The 17,079-nt window shown below is 41.9% G+C and overlaps 1 protein-coding gene across 1 annotated transcript; it reads right to left on the bottom strand.

Moving 5' to 3' along the window:
- On the bottom strand, positions 1-17,079 carry LOC106900758 (melanotransferrin-like). Its single transcript, XM_014962899.1, has 18 exons — positions 16,975-17,079; positions 13,803-13,940; positions 11,223-11,386; positions 10,186-10,285; positions 9,123-9,299; positions 8,464-8,626; positions 8,293-8,357; positions 7,379-7,536; positions 6,178-6,364; positions 5,860-6,008; positions 5,547-5,637; positions 5,203-5,265; positions 4,723-4,905; positions 4,281-4,437; positions 3,478-3,560; positions 2,040-2,224; positions 1,464-1,650; positions 1-871 (listed from the first exon to the last, which is right to left on the bottom strand). Exons 2-18 carry the CDS (start codon positions 13,852-13,854, stop codon positions 822-824), a joined length of 2,214 nt encoding a protein of 737 aa, XP_014818385.1. The 5' UTR covers positions 13,855-13,940; positions 16,975-17,079; the 3' UTR covers positions 1-821.

The following is a 17,079-nucleotide window of genomic DNA, read 5'->3' on the forward strand; positions in this document are numbered from 1 at the left end:
TAAAACCAATGCTGTTTAATTGATAAATCATATATTGACAGTTCAGAGAATCAAAGATTCAAAGTGTCAAAGTACTGCAAAGTAAGGGTTGGAATTTTTGGCAAGGATGAATATCTGTTGCTTTCCTTCACCTTAAGGCTGCAAGCATCCAGTTCTGCTGGCTTTAGATGCCTTAACACATTAATTCGTGAGAGAAAAATGTTTTGATTTCTACTATAAACCCTTGGTTAAAAAAGCAAACACATTCTTCCCAGTTAAATGCGGAAAAGACTACTGGTTCTGATAGCAATTACATATACAACCTATAGTATATATGTGTATTCAACAAGCACTATCTAGCTGCAGCCAAAATCACAGATAGGGAAGACAATGCTGCAACTACCAAAACGTCAGTTGATTTTTTTTCTGTGGAAACAGTTTATAAGACAAGCCAGGCAAACTGCTACTCACTAACCTGTGCCACTCATGACAGTCTGTATTTTAGTCCATGGTATCGGCCCTGCTATTTCCACAAAAATGCTGATTTCTCCATAGTAGCTGTACAGAATTGCTGATCCTAGTTCTGTGCTGGGGGTTATGCAGACTGGCCCGTGCTGTTCCACACGATGCCATGCTCCAAACAAGAAAGGGGTGACATATAAGTAGTATTACACTATCATAAAACATAACATCTGCCTTTAAAAAAAAAAAAGAGAATTCAGCATACATTTCTAGAGATGATTGTTTCCTCACTGATTGTTTGGAGAGCTTGGACTTGCACATTTCCTTGTTTTCAACACTGATGGTGATGTATGTACCTTGCAAAGCCCCTGTATTAGCTGTCAGTTCGATGAGGATGCACAGATATCCTGTTTGCAGAAATCTAAGATACCTACAAACCAGTAAGAAAGTATACACTTAAAGATGCTATCAGCTTTAAAAATAACAAATTCTTCAGATACTATTCACCAAAACAGCAGAATATAAATTATATACAATTACACGGCTTTCGGTCAAAAATAATGAAAAAGCCATTTCTTAAGTTTATAAAGATTTTGATCTTGAGTTCTCTAGTGCACTCGTTTTAAAAAGGAAATTATTTAAATTATTTCAAGGTTAATTCAATAATTAAATATAAAATTTCTTCTATTTTTCCCCAGTTTGGCATATCCAAATGAACATTAGATTCCCTTTTCCCAGAACCAATCTTTGGAATTGAAGGGAAATATTTCACAGTGGGAGTAAACGAGTCCTATTTCAATAACCTCATATTTGCTGTAAAATGTATTGCTTTTTCTGTTCCTGTAAAGCTCCAGATTCACTGCTTTTGGAGGTTCTAAAGGAGCTCCAAACACAATACTCCTTGGAAAATTGTTACTAACAAGATTATGTAGAACATACTTCAACAAAAGGGCAATGGCTATTCACAGAAGGCTTCCTGCTTTGCATTTTTGTCTATCTCAAAATTAAGAACTTGACTTTACCTGCAGGTGTACAATTAAACACCAATTCTGCCAGTTGAAAGAAAGACGCTCCAAGAATTTCCTGATAGCTCAAGTGACTGGCATGAACAAGGTACTGAGTAGTATCTTTGAAAAGCAGATCACTTTCCCCATACTTCCATGACTGAAAAAGATGGAATTCAGAATCCAGTTTGCTTTCCAGAGATTCCTAAACAGGGAAGAAATAAGTTTCAAAGATTGGATCGTAAATAGTAGGTTAAGCTGGTGACCCTCAGTTTTATAGCAACATCTAGCAGAAAAAAGGTTCCACTTTTACCTATCACTGTCCTTATTTGTACAAAAAGATGCAGTTTTGCAGCGGCTTATTTCTCAGCAAAACTATAACCACTACAGAATGGCAACTGGTGCCAAAATGCCCCTTCAGAGAAGGCAAGTAATTATTTTCTCAGTCTTTTCTGCACATTCTTAATTCTCTCATATTGGACCCAAAGGCAATTTATGTATTTAGTATCTAAAGCTTTTGATCTTGAAAGGGTTTACAGCAGTTGCACATAACAAGTGATAACATGCTAACTTTTTCCCTGTTATCTGCTTTACCTGGGATTTCATTAGAAAGTCATAGATTTTAGTGACAGTGACTGGTCGAGTCATAACGGCGCTGGGGGGAATGGGGCCAAGGTTACAGCCTGCCCACTCTGTGACTGCAGCTCGCGTGCCATCCGGACACAAGAGTTCAAAGTCAACAGGGGTATAACCTTTTGCCCAACCAGAGCTGTCCAGATCTGAAAAGAAGATGAAGTGAAAATGAATACTTTTTTAAAAACAAAAGCAGAAGACAGGGTGCATCTCATGCAAAATATTAAACGTTGAGAGGAAGAAGTTTAGTCAGTATGTTCAAAAGAATCGCGGCGTGCTACCTGGTCGTTTGTTAGGAACAGGGTAGTGTTTTCTCTGAAGAGACACAACACTGAACTTAAGCTGCACCTGTCAACTAAAAACTAGAGTAACATCAAGGCACACAAACAGCTTATCCTGCCTCATCTTCATCAGTAATCAGACCACTTTTGGAAAACAAAGCAATTGAGCTGGCATGTCCTTTGCTTCCCCAAACAAACCACTCATTGCTGCATGAATTCCTGTGGGTTTCCCGGCCCTTACACCTCCACTTGATTTTAGAGAGATTCCTCTCTTAGAAAAGTCTCTTCTGTTACTGAAATTGCCTAAATTAGAATTTCAGTGTGCTTTATCAGCACTGATGAACCAAATGTGAGTTCCCTTTAACTTCACAGCTCGGAAAAGGCAGCATGTTTTGGCTGTTAGAGCAGTGGGCATAATTTAAGAGATTGCAGGGATTTAAACTACTGTAACCAAAACCATTTTCATCAACAAAATCCAATTGCTAGTCTGTAGCAAAGATCAGTATTTCCCAGAGGCATTTAAACATTTCACTGTGTAGTAACGATGTTTTTTTCAGAAACTGTGAAAGACAAAATAATTTGCAGTATTTTTACCTATTAAGCTATTTGGACTGTTTATTCCCCAAATGTCTGTGAAACAACACGAGGAAGTTGCCATGTCACAAGGAAGCCACAGAAAATCTCCCAGCACAAAGAGCCCACGGCACTGCTCTTATCTACCATTTTCATTCTTCAAATTCTGATTAAAAACGTGTACATGCACTATGGTTGCCTGTGGGAGAAAGTCTGGTGGGAAAAGTCACTTGTTTTTTTGAAGCTTTGGGCTTCCCAAAAATTAGTGCAGTCTCCAAGGATGATTTACCCCCCAAAACACACCTTGATTTTTGCACTCAGTGACTTTTCCTCTTTCCTCTCTAAAACTGAACAGTGTCTGAATTTTGAGCTTTACTGGAAGACCTGCATGCAGGAAGGTTCTTGCAATTTTCCTGTCGCAAACACAACTTCATGAACCCAGATTAAACCTGTAAAAGCTGATCCTCAGGAGTGATAGTTGCTGTGTGGGAAGTAACTGGCACTAATGAACATTCTCAAAGGAAAAGAGAATATCCGCATCTCACTCTGTATGTTCTGGAGTAGGTTAGAGTGTTCCAGGAAAGCTACATCTCCGAAGCTTCTTCCACTGGGGTTGCCAACTAGGCACCTAGTGCAGGAAAAAACCCAAGAAATTATCAGACAGCCACTATGACTGATATGTGTACAGTCACCTGAAGCTAAAAAATAGGAGTAGGTGGAAGTATCCTCCTCATCTGTAATTACTTGGTTGTAATATGGAAGAAGTTAGTGATGTCCCTATAGATCTTGGTGGACAGTGTTCATGTATTTGATAAGACTATTCCTTTCACCCCTTAAAGCAGCTCCAAGTCAAAGTTGTGGCACAATGTCCATGCAGCCTCATCTGTGCCTGGCCAGGAAAGAGAATGCAATTCAACTAAATGCATTATGTATCTTCTACAAAAGTGCTTGCACTTTTAATATTCTTCTCTGCCTCTGCTTCAAATATGTTTTTTTTAATATCACCAGTCTGTTTAATTGCCCCCCATACCCTGCACTGCTGCTCACCACATCACCTCTGCTCTGACTTAACTGCCTTTCAGCCCTTCTCTTCAATGAGTCAGTACCAATGCTCTAAGCCTTACATGTTTGGAAGCATTGTCTTGCTCTGGAAATGGTTTCATGACTATTTTGAATCCCCAATCAGCTGAGCATTGCATAGCAACTGCAACCAAAACAAAATACAAGCTAGCAAAGTTTATATAGCCAGTTACTTAACAAAAAAAAAATCTCCAAAGGAAACCAGCAGCAAAATAATAAGCCAATTCTGGCTATTGCTCTGCATTTCTGACTCTGACAGAAGGCTTACCTGAGTGCTCCCATATTGCCATAGTAACGTTCATTGTGACTTGCAGCACATCTGCTGGACGCTCGAGCCCCCTCCACCTCACTGTCTCCAATGCACACCTTGCAGAGGTTTCCGTCTGCTCCTGGCATGCAGCCCTTCCAAAAGTAACTCTGATAAACTGAAGAGAGAAAACTGAGGTGAGATTAAGGCAAGGTATGCCAAAGCCTTTTCGTGCAAGGGAAAAGACAGGAATGAAACTCCATTCTAACAGCTAGCAAGAAGAGGGCTAAATAGTGTGAAGAATCACACATTGTCAGATAGGAGGAAGAGCTGCTTCAGCACAGCGAGGCTGCAGTCATCCCCTGCTGGTCAAACCCTCATGGCCCCATTTCCATTTTATGCCCAAATTTGGAGCTTCAGATTTCTATGGTCTAGTCAACAGATACCCCAGAGCAGCCCTTACCAGAGCCAATGTCACAGTTCTCAGTGTCGTTCTCCAGAGCTCCCACTGTGTATCTGGAAGGAAGTAACCATCCTCCAGGACTGTACAGGTGACTGTGGCAGGATCGCCTTCCCCTGAGGTTATGGATATTAATCTGTTTGGTGTTTTTCTTAGCTAAGGCAACAGCATAAACCGGTGGCAGCACTGTAAAGCAATGACCACAACCATTTATATCAAGGCAATTAAGTATTCCAGACAGGTACAGCCCCCTTCTTCCCTCCCTCATGCTGTCATGATATCTTCAGCTACAGCAGAGGATCTGCACTCCTTGCTTAGCCACAAAGCTCCTGTCCCAGCTGCCTGGCATTATCTGTAAAGCTCCTACTGAACATGCACTGCAGTTTCTTTCCCAAACCAACATGCAAATATATCCCTTCATAAATCCCAGAGGCAGCCTCAGGAAAACCTAAACCTTTTGCCTTCTCAAAGTTGCCCTGTTACCTTTGTGCTTCAGATGAATTTGTTTCTTTGTTTCCTCCACGCTCTTAGCAGCACAATCTCCCCCTGCGGAGGAGAGGCACCCATTAAGGATGTTGTCACTGCTGTCATTCCTATTACATGGCAGCACCCCATCAAAAACCTTGAAATACTCTTGAGCCATGTCAACAGAAGAGATATAATAAACAGCCAGACCAAATAGTAGAGCCAGTTAGTGGAAGAGCTGGGAAGAGTATTTGGACATATATATTGATTCCTGCTTCCATCATACATTGTGGAAATTTAACTATATTTTAATGGTACTTTTTTGATTCCCTCCCTTATGCTAAGGTCACCTGAGCACTTACCATAACATTCTGCAGCTACAGGCACCAATCCACACTTCCCTGCAATGTAGACATGTGTTGCGTCCAGGGTGACAGCATCAGCCTCACTACTCTGCCAACAGCATTATAGAAAATAACACAACCAGGATTTGCATGAATTGTGTAACCAAGCAGCTGTACTTCCCCACGGCTTGGAAATTTCCCTGTATACACTCCCTCTCATTCCCACTGGTTCCTCCAGTTTACAGGCTGTTTTTCCCCTTGTTCAGCTCAGACAAGGACATAGACACCCTGTGCCATTTATGATATACTCTGACCAGAAGGAGTCTCCTACCTTGATCATTTCAATGCATTTAGTCATGGAAGTTGCTTGGACACAGACCAAGGGGTCGGATTTGATGCTCAGTGCCCACTCCTCACATTTGCGAAGCTCAGCATCACTGATGCAGCACCAGCGCACAACACTGTTGTCCAAAGAGCTCCCTGCATCAGAAGGAAGGAGCAGAGTGAGATCATGTCACCTGTGCACTAATCTCTTCTTTGCTAAGGGGATGTTTAGGTCTATGCATTCATGCCTGACACGGAGGAATAACATGGAAAGAGAAGTTTTTCTTCCCTTTCCTTAGCTACAGTCCTCTGGAAGGCTTCTCACCTTCATGGCCAAGACCCTTAAGGAGAGCCACATAATCCAGACCAAGGACGTAGGCAATCTCCAGCTGCTCCTCAAGAAGCTGCAGGTGCTGAGTGGCATCTTGGAACAGCAGGTTCTTTCCTCCAAAGGGTGCTGAAGTGAAGAGTTCAAACCTGGCTCTTTCCTTTCCTTTTCGCCCAAAGAGGCGCTAGGACAAGAACAACACTTTTAATTGCCACAAATCTGCTCATCAACAGGCAGCCTCATCCTCCCCTCCCTTCATACCAACATAGCACTCAAGGGTTCCATCACGCTGGGACAAAGCCCACAGGTACTGCAGTGAGTGGATGGTTCCACTATATGATTGACTTCTTCAAAGATTTTTTTCTCATCTTAGTTATTCCAATTTGTTGGGCTGTGCTCAATGTCTCCTACCCTGGAAAGGCAACTGAGGGGGTGTAGCTGAGTGAGAAACATTGTGTTTCTCAGTGCAGTAAAAGGGTACAATGTATCTTGTGCTTCATGATGGGGAAAGTAGCTTTGTTCAGCCTGATGGTACCAGAAGAGAAGAAAGCACTGAGGTGTGGATGAGGAACACTGCTGCATAGCCATTGCTGGGGTGGGAGCAGAACACAGCTAAGATATGTGTTAATAACTCCACTGAAAAAGGCATATGAAGATCTCTCAATAAAGAAGAGATTTTGTACAACTGCTATTTGCCAGAGTCCCCGTGACAGCACAACTCAGCCCACTGGGTTGAAGTATTCACTGTCTGCTGGACTATTTTAAGGGCTGGGTGGCTTCATAAATCCTTTACATTTGTATTTAAATATGCATTTCAGGTTCAGCTTCAAATAGATTCCTGGATGTCAAGGCAACAGAAACTATTTCTAAGTTGAGAAAAAGAGAGGAACAACAGTAAAACCTGCCTGACCCTATGTGTCTGCCTTAGCTACATAAGAATTCATAGAAGTTCCAGGGCAGGATGAACACTATTAGCTATTTTCCACTTTGGGTGTTATGGTTTCTTCCCTTCTTTACTTATTCCTAGCCTTCTACAGAGGAACACTTTAGAGAGAAGTAAAACCTTGTTCCAGAAGCCAATGGACCCTTCCACAGAACAACCAATTTTTAGTCCTTATTCATACTAACTAGACATTTCTCAAGAAAGAAGGAAGAAAAGCTTGTGTCTGGAGATATACAGCTTACAATACCCACTCACTTGGATCATGGCAAGAAATTTGTTGGTGATCTTCTGGAAGTTGTGGCGGGTGATGATGCCACGGCCAGGCCCCTTGCCCAAGTTACAGGTGCTGTACTCGGTGAGCTCAGCCGTAGTCCCATCAGGACACAGGAGTTCATATTCCTGTTGTTCTGCCTCTGAAACAAGAAGACACTCATGAATCTATGAAATGAGATGTGACTTGGCAGCAGGCACAGAGATGGAAGGTAGAACATTTTTCAGAGGAAGTTGCTCAAGGATTATTCAAGCAGCACAGTGTATTAAGCACACTTGGGAAAGCTGTCTTTGATACACTCTTAAGAAAGAGAGGGATCTCACCCAGGGGTACTCCAAAATACTCTTAAATAAAGTGTATTAAGCACACTTGGGAAAGTTGTCTTCGATACACTCTTAAGAAAGAGAGGGACCTCAGCCAGGGGTACTCCAAAATACTCTTAAATAAATATGTTTGTTTAAAAATATTTACTTGCAAATACTACTGATAACCACCTTCAAAAATGTTGATGCTGTGCTCAACTGAGTATGAAGATACTAAACAGGTATATGGGAACTGCATGTTCTAGCAGCTCAATACACTGGATTTTTAAAGGAATCTTATAACTCAGGCAATGCAAATACTGACAGCTGCATCAGAGACTTCAGGCTGAAGACAACACCTGTATAAACACCTGTCTGCTCCCATTCTAAGAATCCCCTGTGAGCAATTATGTCTCACTTACTCCTTTCTCTTCTGTTTCCTTCTGACTTGTGTGGAGAGCCAAGAAATACCATAGAACTGCTTGCAGGGTTTGAATTTTCTCTGGAAACAACAAAAATATAGGCATATCCCCCAAACTCCCAAGCAGAGTGTAGCACAGACAGAGGTTAAAAGGAATCTGAGTTTTTAGAATTACCTGTGGAACCCATAATTGTTAGATGATCTAAAAAGGCAACATCTGCCACTCCATTCTTCAAGCACCTGCAGGAAGACAAATGCCATCCTATTAACATGTCACCTGGCCTTTCCTCCATCACAAGGTGGTTTTCCCCGAAAGTAAATTCAGTACAAGTGTCACAGAGCTCACCTGAAGGCTCCCTCAGAGTCGTAGAAGGGTTCGTTACTGCTGGTTTCACAGAAGTGGTTCTTGTCTCTGACATAGGATTTTTGTCCTTGGCAGAGAGCACACAGTCGAGGAGCAGCAACTCCAACCCCAGGAATGCAACTTGCATTGAAATAATCACTGATTACTGCAGATGTAGAAGGAAACAAAAAACAAACAAAGAAAAAGAAAAAGAAAGAAAAAAGTCAAATGGGAAAAAATGGAAGAAAAGGGGGCAAATATAGCACAGGCATAACTAGGACTACAGTGCTTTAATAAATACATTAATAAATCAGCAAATTCAGCTTCATTGTCTAAACTTCAAATTTGAAACATTTTCTGGAAACAGAGTGATCAAATGTTGCTTGTTTGAAACCATCTTTGTGCTGGCTAGATATTGCAAAGATTTGCTCCCTGTGCCATACTGGACACAAAGATTTCCTGTTTTGGTAACAATTCTGCTGCTTCGAGATCACTAGAAAAGTTCTAAAGAGACCCAAGAGCCAGTATCAAAAACACTCCAAGACACATCTCATCCACAATGCCCTTCAGTTTCCACATGGCTCAGTTCATTCTACACCTGCTTGTATTTCAGTCATTTTTGCTGAGGGCAGAGACATAGCCCCATGGCTCCTATCACCCACCTTGGCTCAGAGGTTGCGCCTCATCCCAGGAAAGATCATTTCTTGCAAGGAGGAAGCCAAATGGAATATTCCAGCCTGATGTCCATCTGGCTCCATTGTGGCAGCTGCGTGCACCTCGTAGCCTCTGGATATCCAGAGTTCCTCGTTTGGCAACGGCCACAGCAAACACACAATTCCCTGCAATAGGACAAAATATGTAACAGAAATAACTAAATCCCAATTCTGCAGCTTCCATCTGTGTAAAGGAGTTCAACTACTTCTGTGACCATGGCTAAAGAAAAGAAAATATCTTGGGTATATGAAACATAGGTACCCATGCCAGCAACTTCACCATATCCTGGTTACACAGCACCTTGTCAAACTGAGCGATGCAAGTGATGTGCAAAGCAAGAACATAAAAATCTAATGGAAAAGGCTTGCGAGATCATCCAGCTTCATCACCCAATGCAAATGCTTCTCAAGAATTTTGAACACTTATATCACGCTGTTTAGGTATTGTGAAGTATTTTCTACTGTATGCTTGATTTTGGCTCAGACTTATTTATCCTTATGTTAAAAATCACTCATTGCACAGACTGTTCAGGTCTGCTATGAATTAAGAGGAATCTTACCATAACAAGATTCTCCACCTTACATTCCTGTCTCTTTAGAATGAGAGGGAGAGAATTAATTCGTGAGGGAACCTAGTCTCTCAAGAAATTGCTAGTAAATGTTCAGTTGTGCTAGTAAAGAGCATGGTGTAAGAATTGACACAGATGGAATAAAACCCTTATAAAACCCTGCAAGATGTAGAACTCCAGTACACTAGTGCTGCAGGCACAGGTAGATACAGACCATTTGTCACAGTGACATACAGAAAGGCTACTAGATACAACGCACCACTCATATTTTGTTCATCATCAATAAGTACTTTAGAAATAGTTGTTAGTCACCTCCATACTCCTGTAAAGTTAATGAAAACATACAGACTTTTTTCAAGAATTCTTAAGCTTTGCCTTTCACTGCACAGCAATTTATAAGCCAAATCAGAAGTACAGCTTATTCTTTTGCTTTATGAACCTACCTTGCTCATAGATCTCTTTTGCCACCACTGTCAAACCATACAGCTTTACAGCAGAGTAAACATCTCCAGCATCCAAGGAGGCAGCATCTGCTTTGTTCACCTTAAAAACAGCAAAACCCTCAAATCAAACAGAGCAGCTTCAAAGAGCAGAGTTTCTGCCTGAGAAGTAGTAACCAGTGGCTTTTCCAAGCATTTGCTTTGTTTTTAATTGAATCTCTGCTACTAAGCATGGTGAAACATTCGCTATGAAGGCTCAGTCACCTTCAAAAAACACCTGTCCTTTTCCAGTATCACCTTTTCTTTCTTTCCATTCCAAAAACACAATTCTGTTGCCAACTGTTTCCTCCTACTGTTTCCTCCTGCTGCTCCCCCAAGACCCCAAATCTTTCTGAGAGTTCTCCTGGCTGTAATCTTTCCATAACCATCCAGAAAATGGAACTAGAGTCTATTAACAAAAGTTTTTGGTATGTTATTTAAATTATTCTACATCAAATGCTTATCTTCCTTTTTCATTAGTGATTTTTTTCAAAGCATACAGCATTATGAAAATGGAATTTCAGAACTGGTATGAAGCCTACCAGCTTACAAATGGTCAGACGTCTTATTGAAATTAAAGATTTTTGTATGAAAAAAGGCTTTTGCTCTTTACTTCAGAAAAGATTGACTAGGGGCTAAAAATAGTAGGGAAGAAAGGGAAGAGAAAATACTGATTATAATCAGAGTAGGACCAAAATCCACAAGCAATGGGATGCTCTGAGCAATTCTTAATTTAGTAGCTTGGTTTTGTCCATTTATTTCCAAGTAGCTTTTTACTTATTTCCTGGAGATTGCAAGCACGTTCGCTGGGATAAAATAGTACATCTAGTAGAATGTTCATGGGTTTTAATTCTTGCCTCTCAAGCTACCATATACTTTGTCATACATGCAATACCATCATTTCAGTATCCTTTTATTCTCCCATGGATTCTGTTTAGCAGTTTCTTCTTCAAAAGAGGAGTTGGACTCAAAATCAGTTTTAGAAATCTCTGTGAACTCACCCTGATCTTATCAATGCAGTCATATGTATTATGGGCTCTGATGCAAGAAATCCTAGTAAACGAGTTGGCAGTAGCAAGGGGCAGCACAGCCGTCAGTGCTTTGGAGAGTTCAGCACACTTTCTCTGTTCTAGGTCAGAAAGGGTGCACCATCGGAATTTCTTCCCTGTAGGATCAACACAGAAGTCAAGATTTGTAGGATTCAGTGAAAAAAAAAACCTCAGTTTAAGACCTTATGAAAAGGGAAGCTATTTTATTTTCTTTAACTTCACAAGTAAGTGCATTCTGCTCACTCGCACTCACATATCCACCTACTTACAGGCACCCAAGAGATGTGCCCAAGCAGTTTGACCAAGAGCTCTTTTGCCCAGCATGGAAGACAATGAATCTTTGTTGTTGGGTCTTTACTGTATCTCTTTGCTTCCTCTTGACTGGCAGCAGCAAACTAGTTTTAGGTAGATTTTTCAAGAATCAATTATTACATCATGATCTTTTGCCTCAGAATCTTCCTTGCTTCATTCTCCATGAATCTTTGGCAAGGTTGCTAACCGAAATGAGGAAACAAAGGCAAGGACACCCTTATGGCTATGGTCTGTTTTCCTGTCGGGATAGCAAGAAGAGGAACAGCACTTACAGTGCAGGGTTACCATCTGCCTGTTATCAGACTGCAGTTTTTCTCCTAACAAGCCAATTGTGATGTGACCTTATCAGAGCACAGACCTCTTGATGTAAACAACGCATTCCCCAGGGTTTGTCAGTTTTATTGTTGCCAGTTGTGTCCTTGGTTATCAATACAGGACATTCTGTTAACCTTTGCTCTGCTGTTTCCTCTGGTGCTTTCACGCACACATGCAAAAATTTATCCATACCAATCTTAGTATTTCTGTTACAAAGTTCTAGAGAGTCATTAACTAAGCCTGCAAAAGAACAAGAAGCATGGAGGGAGGATGTTGGCAGGGGATCAAGTTGCTTTAGCTTTGTTGAATTTAGTCTTTAGAGGGGGGATTGTTGTTTTTTGAACAGACAATAACTGGTGTTCCAGGCCCCAGCTGTCTCCCAGCACTGAGCTACGTGCCTTGCCAGAACAGCATTTCCCACTGAGCCCCATGCTTTGTTAGAACAGTATTTCGTCCCTATTTTCTTTCCAGACACGGACTACTTGATTTTAAATAATAAGACCCACATGAGTGCTCCAGACTCAGAAAACCTTAGGTATGAGAAGTATGAAAATCTTAAGTTGGAAGAAGTTCACATCTAAATGCTACTTTACAAAGGAGTTAAACCAAATCCCTCAATCCAGAAAGTGAGCATGTGGGACTATTTGAAATTATGATGGCATTTTTATGATTTGGACCTTCTTCTGGTTTTAAACAACATACTATCTAAGTGTTGCCTCAGCAATGACAAGTAACTTGCTGCACTTCCCTCAAGATAGAAAGGTTTATCTTCCATGACAACACCCACAATGAAAAACAGAAACTAGGGACAATTCGGTTGCTGACAATGAAGAATCATGTACTGTGCTGAGCAGAGTATTGAATAAACACTAACAACAAAATCCTTACAATCCTACCTCTTCCAAGCGGGAAGTTAGTAAGAATTATCTTCCCTTCTGGATGCCAAACAAAGAGATTAAATAAACTGCACAGGAACACTCCATAAATTTGTAGCAGAACTGAACTATTCAGTTATCAGATATTTTTGCAGCTGAAAACTCAGTAACCAATAAAAACCAGAACTGAACAGTGCCAGCAGAAAGAAGGAAGATGACATTTAAGGTGGAGGAGAAGGTGAAACCTCCTTTTCCAGGGGAAGTCTGGGGGTTGGTTGGTTTAAGCTGACGATGAAGCTACATCCTAAGTAGTCCAGACACGTCCTCTTTTGCTTTAGGCTCCAATTATTCCATCTTGGATGTGCTATGACTTATTTTGTATTCTTCCTATTAAATGCCTTCTAATCTGAAATATATCATCATATTCATCTCAAGAAGATAAGCATTTAAGGAGAAATTATTATATACAAAAATAGCATGCAGTTATGTCACTTACACCATGTAATGAAAACCAGGACTGAATGCATAGAAAACACTACAACATCTCTAACATTGTCATTTCCAGATGTTTAAGCATTTGGTTCTCTGGCAATCTGGAATAATGTTTACAGTTAAAACATTGAAGTTTTTATTTCTTTGAGCATAGGATCAGACATTAGTACTCTACTTGTTTTGACGTTACTTCAGCACAGTTCCAAAAAAGAACCCATTGTGGTTTTAGAGCAGTGCAGGTTGAAATACACTGATTACTTTTGACAGCGTTAATGAGTACGCAGACCTCAACTATTCAAAGAAAACAAATCTTCACTGAATTGCCGAGAAACTAGAGTATCAAGCTGCTTCAAAACTAACAGGGTCACCATCTGCCAATGATCAAACAGGAAAAGTACAGGCAAATAGAAACCACAGGCACAGTTCTAGCTACAACCTCTTTGCACAGAAGAAAGCAAAATCAAAGCATATTAGAGTTTGTATCCTGGTAACCCATCCAGAAGTCACCATTCTCTTTCCCTCTCTACATCAGCCTTACCTGAAGACAGCAAAGTGAAGATGATTAGGACAATTAAAATCACTGTCTTCATGATTACAGCAGTTCAGCAAGGATCCTCTCTCTACCCTGACGCTCTGCCTTCTCATACCAGGAATTCCACAGTGATGACCAAAGGCTCTGGAAGATAACAAAGGGGTTTTAGGCATCAACAGGATAAACCAAGATTTAACAAATAAAACAAACTGTCAGAGGATGGAATATCTTTATATGCAAAGGAGAAAGGGACAGGGTCTTATTCCTACCCACAGATGGAAAATGTCTGTGCATTTTCTGCTTTGTTATGAACAGACACAGGAAGAGATGTAAGCCTCTGCTTTTGAAATAAATTGTGCTTCTCCTGTTTCAAAAGGCACCAAAGTACCTCTGGGAGATAGGCAAGACTTGCATTTATCTTACAAAAAGGGTATCTAAAGCTAAGTGAATTGTCCAAACTACTGAATATATCTCTCTATAGAATATTGAGGGGTCCTTCTTACCTTATTTTTTCACCTGATAATGGTTTATCTACTGAGTAATTTTAAAGAAAAAGTAATCCTATGGCTCCCTAAGAATTCAGAACAGAGCTGTGACACTGTTGGCTTTCTTGACTCTCTTCATTCCATTCTAGCACAACAGTCTCATCCAAGCTGGCTTATTTTCCTGTTTTCTAACGCTTAGCCTGGAACATTACCTCTTAATTACAGCAGCCATGATTAACATCATTAATTCTACAGCAGGGAAAAAACCTCAACACACACACTTATATGTATAAGCAAAAGTGTGCATACTGAACTGATCTGATGATGCATTAAATATTGCTAATATGCTTTCAGCTTTCCTATTTAGAAAAGAATTGACTATTCCTATAGTCAATTCCTTGGAGAAAGAAAGTCTTTTTCCTAGTTTTGTTTTCCTTCTTCATCTTATGGATTTTCTTAGTACTTTGTCTGCTTCATGTATTTTTGCCAATACTTGTCCCAAATTTATTTTGTTGCCTTACGTACTCTTCCCTAGTAATTCACAGTCCTTATTCTCCACTTGCTTCTTTTGCACCTACATACATGGATTCCATTGCTTATCTCTGCATTTCATTAAGCTCCCTCACTAGGCCTGCGACATTTGTTGAGGTGTTATGTCTCCCACTAAGCTGATCACAGAAGAGTTACATTTCTGACTCCATCCTGCACTCCCTTAACAAACGTTCTCAAGCCCTAAGATCTCTGTTCACTCATTTCTGAGAGCAACCCTGGTATCATCCCGCTCTTTGCCTTGGCTCACAGGCACAGGCCTAGCACAGGGCAGTATCCTTTGGGAAGAATGTTTTGTTTCTCAGTGAGTGCAGTCTTTATAATCTTTTCAAATGTTAAAAAAAACCCACCAAATGTAAGAATAGAACACATGATAAAAGTAATTTTAAAATAGTTAAAGGTCCACTTATTTATTTTTAATTCCAGGGAGAAAGATTAGATCAGGACAGACCATTAACCAGTTCAGTCAATGTATATTAACATTATAAACAAGTGTGTTTCATTTAATTGCACCTTAACCTCTGAATCACTCCTGAATCATTTCTGGTGAAACTTGTCAGTCAGGCCCACCAGCAGGGTGCAGTTAGACATCAAAGCTAATGGCTCTTGCAATGCTTGTAGCAAAGCACTTTACAGGATCAAATCCCACCTTCTTTGAGTCTTTACTTCCTGCCAATCCTACCATTATGTTAGCTCAGGATATATGTACATCCCAACAACTCAGTCAGCTAATATTATTAGTGTTACATGAGGGCTGCATCTGGATCTCTGCCCAAATTTTACATCTTTAAAAATAGAAGATACGTGTATGTCTAAGATATTGATACAGATATTATGTTGCTCTCTGTGGTGATGTGAAAAAAGCAGAATGACATGAAGATGCTGTAGACTTCATTTAGGCCTGGTCAGGAAAACAAACAAACATTAATTACAGATGTAAAGTAACCAAGTAAGCTGAGAGGACCATGTTCTAAAGCACTGAGGATGCGGAAACACAGCAACAGACTCTAGAATTCTTTTCCTACTGATTCACCCTATGAAACTACCCCTCTACCACTGTCAGAAAATGGTAATTAGCTACTTCTCACTAATGTGGCATCTATGCATCTATCTGGGTGTGCATCTAAGAGGGTGGAAACCAAATAATCTCTCTAAAATCCTCTCTCTGCTGCTAGGATGCAGGCAAGGGACAACCAAAGTAGGATCAGACATTACTGCACTACCCTGCCTGACATCTCACTTGCAGGAACAGCATTGTGTCTGTCCCATGTTGTGTCCCCTGCCAGTAAAATCCATGCCCTGACACCCCTGGTACTCCCATATCTGTGGTCAACAGCAACACTGAGAAGCAGCTGAACCCCAACTGCCTCATGCTCAACTCCCCAAGAAGCTGTCCCCTCCTCAAACCATACCTCCCTTTGAGGAACAGCTTTGTCCTGATACTATACCTCCTTCTGTGGAGCAGCCTTGTCCCCATAACACATCAGCTCAGGGACAGCCCTCTCCCCACAACATGTCTCCTCAGAGACAGCCCTGTCCCCACACCATATCACCTCAGGGACGGCCCTCTCCCCACATCATGTCCCCTCAGGGACAGCCCTGGCCCCACATCACCTCAGGGACGGCAGATGGCCCTCTCCCCACATGATATCCCCTCAGGGACAGCCCTGGCTCCACACCACATCACCTCAGGGATGGCCCTCTCCCCACATCATGTCCCCTCAGGGACAGCCCCGGCCCCACACCACATCACCTCAGTGACAGCCCTCCCCTCACACATCACCTCAGGGACGGCCCTGTCCCTACCCTTCTCCCTTTGTCCCCCCGAGAACAGCCCTCAACACACCCTACATCCCCCTTTGGGGAACAGCCAAACCCGTGTCCCATTCCGTATCTCCCCTGAGGACCGGCCCCGTCCCCACACACCGTGTTCCCCTCAGGCAAAGCCCCCTCCACACCCCGTCCCCTCAGGCCGCCTCCCCGCACCGGCCTGGCCCCGCCTTCAGCCGCGCTGGCCCCGCCCCCCGCCTGTCTCCCTCCCCTCAAGCGCGGGAGGCGGCAGAGGAGGCGGCGGCGACGCGGTAAGATGGCGGCGGCCATGGCGTGGGGCGGCGTGGCTGCGCTGCGGCGGAGCAGGTACGGACACGGTGCGGGGGGGATGGCATCGTGCTGCCCGGCGGCGGTTGTCGCTGGGGTTGTCGCAGGGATTGTCGCAGGGATTGTCGCTGTCCGGTTCCGTCAGAGCTGGG

The sequence above is a fragment of the Calidris pugnax genome, unplaced genomic scaffold (genome assembly GCF_001431845.1).
Source record: "Calidris pugnax isolate Ruff unplaced genomic scaffold, ASM143184v1 scaffold32, whole genome shotgun sequence".
In the NCBI taxonomy this organism is placed as follows: domain Eukaryota; kingdom Metazoa; phylum Chordata; class Aves; order Charadriiformes; family Scolopacidae; genus Calidris; species Calidris pugnax.